The sequence below is a fragment of the Dipodomys ordii genome, unplaced genomic scaffold (assembly GCF_000151885.1).
Source record: "Dipodomys ordii isolate 6190 unplaced genomic scaffold, Dord_2.0 Scaffold140, whole genome shotgun sequence".
In the NCBI taxonomy this organism is placed as follows: domain Eukaryota; kingdom Metazoa; phylum Chordata; class Mammalia; order Rodentia; family Heteromyidae; genus Dipodomys; species Dipodomys ordii.
This window is the reverse complement of record NW_012267356.1, coordinates 2,752,583-2,760,277: the sequence shown is the minus strand read 5'-3', so window position 1 is coordinate 2,760,277 and position 7,695 is coordinate 2,752,583. Positions and strand designations below refer to the sequence as shown.

The 7,695-nt window shown below is 38.8% G+C and overlaps 1 protein-coding gene across 1 annotated transcript; it reads right to left on the bottom strand.

The window, feature by feature from the left end:
- Positions 1–7,054: 7,054 nt before the first annotated feature.
- On the bottom strand, positions 7,055–7,378 carry LOC105997149 (60S ribosomal protein L36a-like). The gene has a single exon (XM_013031475.1). It carries the CDS (start codon positions 7,376–7,378, stop codon positions 7,055–7,057), a length of 324 nt encoding a protein of 107 aa, XP_012886929.1.
- Between the last annotated feature and the right edge of the window lie 317 nt (positions 7,379–7,695).

Below are 7,695 nucleotides of genomic sequence, written 5' to 3'. Positions count from 1 at the left end.
GAAAGTAAATTAAATTGATAGGGCATGATGTCAGATGATAAAGAGAGACTGGGTACCAGAGAATGTCTGAGGAAGTATCCTTGGAAGAATGAGAGGGGGAAAACAAATGAAAAATTCAACTATTTCACTGAGTAAGGGCAGGAAGGGACAGAATTGCAATCTACTTTTTTTTTCTATTTCAGTTTGTGTGATTGGAAAACGTATTTTTTCCTCCTAGTTTTAGCAAAGTGAGTGTTATGTTCTTGCTTTCCTTAGGAAAAGAATGATCAAAGATGACAGGAGAAGGCCATGTTATGGCCTTCTTTGGTCACTTCTTTGTAACCAAAGTCACAAAGAACATATGAATGGCTGCCTAGAATCAACTCTTTGATTTGTCTACTTGGTCTGTATTGGTGCTTGGCCACCTTTCTAATGAATCTCATCTGTGATCCTCTCCTACCTGGTTCTCCTACTTAGTTCTCGCCTACTCACTTCCTCCATGTGATTTCTCTCCTTAATGCATTCCTCTGATTACAACTAGTTGAAGGAGGAAAATGGAATTTTTTAGGAGGGTTTGAAGGTGTTGCTAACTGACTGCAACCCGGAGCAGCACGATGGGGATCCTGGAGCCAAAGAAATGAGAAAAACAGAGACAGGTATATATAGAGAAATTTAGTGAGGACCAGGGGACCCAGGCTCACTGTTAAGTGAACCCCAAGTTCCCACAAGCAAGCATATTTATTTGACTTCACACAGGGAAGTTTACTATGAATATGTGCAGAAGATAAAGCATCTACACTATTATTACAATCAGAGCCAGAATTTGTGAGAAAAACGGGTTCCATGATTGTTTTGAGAAAGAACACTGCAACCCAGGCAAAGTTAAAAACATGTATTCTGCTTTATCTAGAGTGCTAAGGAAGGGGATGACACCGCAGTCCTTTAACCTTCTCCAGAGCTATTTGTTTTAACCCTTCAATGGCCAGTTCTCAGCATTCCAAGTACTACAGAGGCAACATTATAACCTCTCAGACCTTTCCCAGGTTTCACAGTTCAGCTTCACAGTTCCATACAGAAGGTATGTTGTAGAATTCAACGATAGTCAGAGCCTGGACTCAGGTACTAAGCAGTCAGAAAGGTCCTCAGTGACTGGAATCTGTGCATCTGGTACACTGTTCTTTCCTTGTCTTTGTTCAATGGATTTCTCTGCTTTTTTTGGAGGAAGAGGGGTAAGTGGAAGAGTTGAAACCATAGTACCTGGTCTATAGTTATATAGATATAGATACATATAGTTAAATATATATAATTAACTAAATATATCTATAGATATAGATAAATATATGTAAACAATATCTATATAATTATCTATATAGATAGTACCTTTCAGGTTCTATGGTTTCAACTCTTCCTATCTATCTTATCTATAGATATAGATAGTAGGTACTATATATATATATATATATGTATAGGTATTACATACTATGTATATCTACTGTGTACATTACATCTAGGTACATCAGACACTAAGTTCTTCAGCTGCATTTTTTTGTAAGAATGTAGGTATGGGGCTGGGAAGGTGGCTCAGTGGTAGAGCGCTTGCCTTGCATGCCTGAGGCCCTGGGTTCGATTCCTCAGCACCACATAAGCAAAATGAAAAAAAGCTGGAAGTGGCGCTGTGGCTCAAGTGGTATAGCACTAGACTTGAGCTGAAGAGCTGAGGGACAGTGCCCAGCCCAGAGTTCAGGACCCATGACTGGACCCCCCCAAAAAATGTATGTATGTGTGTGTGCATGTGTGTGCATGTGCACAGAAATGAAGTTTGAACTCAAGGCCTTGCTCAAGGCCTTGATGGTTTACCATGTAAGCCACATCTCCAAGTCTTCCACAGCTCTCAATCTTAACTAATAATTCTTGTAGCTTGGTCTGTACCATCAAACTGTTAGCAATAGAGCTCAGTATCTGACTATTTCTAGTTAGTGCTCAATATATGGTTGTGATAATGGGAGTGACACAAAAGGATTCTGTATTGTGAGCATAAATGCTGTGCTGACAGGCCAGCAGCATGGCATTGTCACACACTGACATAATTCCAGACTTCCAATCCATCTCTTCATTCTCATATAGGTAGGTAGATCACCTGCCACAAGATCTCAATACTTTGTCTAAATATTTATATATAAAACATGTTTTAGAAAATGATATATAACAGAATAAGACTATCATTTATTACAAAGAATATGTATACACACACACATTTGTTGTTGTTGTTGCTGGTCCTGGGGCTTGAACTCAGGGCCTGGGCACTGTCCCTGAGCCTCTTTGTGCTTAAGGCTAGCACTCTACCACTTGAGTCACAGCACCACTTCTAGCTTTTTCTGAGTAGTTTATTGGAGGTAAGAGTCTCATAGACTTTCCTGCGACCGCTGGTTTTGAACCTGATCCTCAGATCTCAGCCTCCTGAGTAGCTAGGATTACAGGCATGAGCCACCAGTGCCTGGCTGATATATTTTTATTAATAAGAAAAAAACACATATTTTTATGACAAAGATTGCTCTACTCTTTCACTCCAGACTCTTGTTTTCTGAAAACTACTCTTCAGACAGTATCCTCATTTTTTGTTGTCTTATCATCTTTTAGTTTTCAAACAGCAGGAATCATTCCTTCTATATAAAAACCATATGCTTTGGAATAATGAACTAGAAATAGTAATTAATTCTAACCTGCTATTCTATGCTTTCTTATAATAGAAATGTTAAAAATAAGCCTTGTATTTGATGACATGAACCTATAGTAACACAGCAATTTCTGTATTTTCTATTATTATTATTGTAGTATTGAAAATTGAACTCAGGGCCTTATACATGCCAAGGAAATGCTCTACCATTGAACTATATCCAGTCTTTTTTTTTGTTTTGTTTTGAGATTCTTCTTCAGTTTCTCAGTGATTTTTTTTTTTTTTTTGGGTCCGGTCGTGGGGCCTGAACTCTGGGCGTGGGCGCTGTCCCTCAGCTCTTCAGCTCAAGGCTAGTGCTCTACCACTTGAGCCACAGTGCCACTTCCGGCTTTTTTCTTTTTGCTTATGTGGTGCTGAGGAATCGAACACAGGGCCTCGAGCACGCAAGGCAAGCGCTCTACCACTGAGCCACCTTGCCAGCCCCTCTCAGTGATTTCTTGATATCACTATCCTCCTATCTCAGGCTCCTATGTAGCTGCTATGTCTAGGATCAGAAATTATAAGGAAAATGGATGGAATATGTTAGGTGAAATAAACCAAACTGGCTCAAGTAGTAGAGCCCCAGCCTTAAGCAGAAAAATCTAAGGACAGGGTTAAAGGCTCAGGCCCCAGTACCTACTTACAAAAAAAGAACAAAACAAAACATATCTATCCAAATTAAAGACATCACCTTTACTCCTAATTTCTAAACATGTAGAAAATTAATGAGACTATGGATAGCAAAAGAATTAGTGGAGCATCACATTTAAGATAGAGAACATCACACTATCATGTTCTTTCCAAAGGCCTTTGAGAAGAGAGAAACAGAAAAAACATATTCAAGCCAAGAGTTCAATGAGGATAGTGTATAAGGGGGTGTTTCTTTTTTGGGGATAACTATTATAGCAAGGGAAAAGTTTCTTCCTTTTTGCAGGAAATTCTGGTAGAAGACAAAGATGGTGATCTATTATACTTTCTGACTTGGTTTAATGATGAGTATTAATGTCTTCCTTCTTTTCTTTTGCTCTTTTTCTACTTGCTTTCTTTCCATGGTATCCCCAGAGAAAAGTATTTTAGGTGACATCATTCTAAGCTATTCTAGTATAAAGAAGATATTTATAATTGTTAATTCATTTCTAAAACCATCATGGTGGCATTTGCTGCTGATTTTATCTGGCTCTGTTCCCTTGACCCTTGACTCATGCAGAAGAAGGCTGCATTAGAGAGGTCATTATGCCTCTTGCCAAGCCCAGGGGTGGAGAGGCTTTGGCACAGGCAACACATGGTTTTAGGTATTATGTTCTCCAGACTTTTATACTTCCCACACAGTCTCTTTCAACTCACACAAAGCAAAGAGACCGTGGGAGGAAACTCCAGGACAAGTCGAGAGTGGGAAAGGAGTCTCTGCTTAGTCTCTCAGCCAAGAGACACATTAGAAGTTGTTTAGAGGTCATTAGGCCTGCTGCGGGGATTACCTTGTATTGACACAAAATACAATTTAATAATAGTATAGGATGCTTGGGAAATAATGACTTTGCAATCTCTCTAAAAATAGGTTGGTAGTTGGGTGTCGATGGCTTACGTCTATAACCCTAGCTACTCAGGAGGCTGAAATCTGAGGATTACGGTTCTGGTACGGAAGTCTGTGAGATGCTTTCTGTCAACTACCGAAAAAAAAGCTGGAAGTGGATCTGTAGCTCAAGTGGTGGAGCACTAACTTGAGCAAAAGAAGTTCAGTGACAGCACTTAAACTCTGAGGGCAAGCTCTAGGACAGACAGACAGACAGACAGACAGACAGACACACACACACACACACACACACACACACACACACACGGTTGGCAGATAGAAGCTGCCATTATGAAGTGGAGTTAGTGTTTATAATGCTCCCTCCCTTAGATCAAATCATGCCTCCTAAGGTAGAAAAATGACAGGAATATAAATTTAAATGCCAATATACAAGTCATACATCCAACAAAAGCATAGAAGAGAAAAAAAACAACTTTCTATTTTTTAGTTCTTTATAGGTGATGATTTCATGTGTTTACATTTAATGATTGTGTTTCTATTCTTGTCTGTTTTTCTTTAGTCATTGAAAGGAAGAGAGCACTAAAGATGAACTACTGGGATGGAGGAATAACTTTGATCAGCAAAAATTACAGATGCTTTGGCCTGGGCTAGCCCTCTCTATATAGCAGCAGCAATTTTTGTGCTATGATTTCTATATTGGCTGGGGTTTTTTTCTGTGCTGGTACTTGGGCCTGAACTCAGGGGTTAGGGTGCTGCCTTTTAGCTTGTCCATTCAAGGCTGGCACCACTTGACCCACAGTTTTACTTTCAGATTTTTCTCGGTCCTCAAATCTCTTCTCAGTCCTCTTCTGAGTAGCTAAAATTACAGGCATGAGCCACCAGTACCCAGCTTCCACGGGATTTATCCCAATTAGTCACCAAAAAGCTAGAAATGGAGTTGTAGCTCACGCTGTAGAGAATTAGCTTTGAGCAACAAAACTAATGGACAACATCCAGACCCTAAATTCAGAACTGGCACAAAAAAGTCTGATACTGGCATTAAAATCAGACATAAAATTTGGACCCATGTTTACCTCCTGGAAATTAAACAAGTAAAGATACTTTACCAAAAATATAATGAGCCTGGGAACTTGAATCTTCCAGAACTCTAAAAATTCTAACTTCAAATAGAACTATAAAATATAGGTACATACTCATTGGAAAACAATAGCTTCCTTTGGGAAAGAAAGAAAATCATGTGGGAAAATGCTTACTCATTTATTGATCTAAATAAAACAGAACCAACAAGAAAAATGACAAAATGTTAATTCTTTTTAGATTTGATGGTGACTATACAAATTTCTGTTTTAAATTCTCTTGTTTAAAAATATCTTGAAGCCGGGCGCTGGTGGCTCACGCCTGTAATCCTAGCTACTCAGGAGGCTGAGATCTGAGGATTGCGGTTCAAAGCCAGCCCGGGCAAGAGAGACTGTGAGACTCCTATCTCCAATAAACCACCAGAAAACCGGAAGTGGCGCTGTAGCTCAAGTGGTAGAGCGCTCGCCTTGAGCTGAAGAGCTGAGGGACAGCGCCCAGGCCCAGAGTTCAAGCCCCACGACCGACCAAAAAAAATATATATATATCTTGAAATTGGTAATTAAGGAAAAATACTGCATTAGGCATGTCAGCTAAAATGAATAAATGACATTAAAAACACAAAGTCTCCTATTACCAAGCAATTGAAACACATGGGTTTTGCCTTTAGCACTAGTTTCTATTTGATGGATTGCTGTTATTAAGTATATAAAAGAGTATGTTTGCTAGTATTAAGTATGTAAAAGTGTATGTTTGTCTATTATATATAAAGTAAGTAGAGATCAGACACATATGAAATACATGCACATACTATTTGCTGTTTTTGTGGTTTAATTATTTTGGGTAATAGACAGAGTTCATAATTTTATAAAAATATGAGGTGAATATAAGTCCTTAATCTCTTTAAATATAGTTTTATTTTATTCTTTTCAAGCTTTTATCCAACATAACTTTAGAAAAATGCATTTCTTTCTTTCTTTTTTTTAATTGTGAAAATACTGTACAGAGGGGTTACAATTACATGGGCAAGATAATGAGTACATTTCTTATCAAGCATTGTTGCCTCCTCTTTTGTTTCCCCTTCCCATCCCTTCCCATCTTCAACTCCCCCCACCCCACCCCGCCGCCATCCCCCCCTTGGCCAAAGTTGTAAAGTTCGTTTTTCGACATAACGTCTTGTATATCTCATTGTTGCAATGGGTCCACCTGTATCCCTATTTAAACAATTTGTTTTTTCCCTTCCCCTCCACAAATTATACCAACATCAAATACAGTGAAAGCAGGGGTTATACCGTGGGGGAGGGACATACAAAGCAACAAAGAAATCATCTTATAAATGTGTTAGAAACAATCACAAGAAAGAAAAAAACATTTGAATCATTATCATGGGGTTCATTTTGCCTAATATCACCTTATCTGTCCTTTTCTGCTTGTCTCAGACATATACTAGTTATTGCAAATAAGGGAAACCATGGGATCTATGTTTCTTTGGGCCTGGCTTACTTCACCTAATATAAGTTTTTCCAAGTCTTTCCATTTCCTAACAAATGGGGCGATGTCATTCTTTCTGAGGGAGGCATAGTTTCCTTTCTTTCTTTCTTTCTTTCTTTCTTTCTTTCTTTCTTTCTTTCTTTCTTTCTTTCTTTCTTTCTTTCTTTCTTTCTTTCTTTCTTTCTTTCCTTCCTTCCTTCCTTCCTTTTTCTTTTGTTTTGAATTTGACCTCACAATTTTATTGTCTTCATAACAAAAGTTAGAGCTTAAAACTGGATCACTTGCTCCTTTCTCTTCTTATCTCCACCCAATTCAAAATGTTTGCATCTTTTAATAGCTAGCATTCTCTTAGATCTAAAGTTGGGCTCAACACATTCAAGTCTCAGAACAATATTCTTTGTAGTCTTAGTTTTTTTTCTGGAAAATTGGCTTAGTCTGACCGCATAGCCACTATGCTTTTTGTCATAACGACGCTTTCCCTGGGCATACAGCGAATCCTTGCCCTTCTTGTACTGTGTTACTTTGTTAGGTTGGTGCTTGCCACACTTCTTACAAAAAGTATGGCGGGGGGGTTTAGGAACGTTAACCATGATGGCAGGAAGCCTGCAGCAGCACCCAAAGAAAAGCTATACCACATTTTCTTGATCCATTCATCTACTGAAGGTCATCTGGGTTGGTTCCATATCTTAGCTATGGTAAATAATGCTGCAATAAACATGGTTGTGCTGGTAGCTTTAATATGGTCTTGTTTGTGATCATTTGGGTAAGTGCCCAAAAGTGGGATTGCTGGGTCATAGGGGAGCTCTATATGGAGTCTTTTGAGGAACCTCCATACTACTTTCCAAAGTGGTTGAACAAGTTTACACTCCCACCAACAATGCAGTAGGGTTTCCTTCTGTCCACATTC

What these genes read in the sequence shown, in the direction of transcription:
- LOC105997149 (XM_013031475.1), bottom strand. Translation starts at nt 7,378, where the DNA reads ATGGTTAACGTTCCTAAACCCCCCCGCCATACTTTTTGTAAGAAGTGT.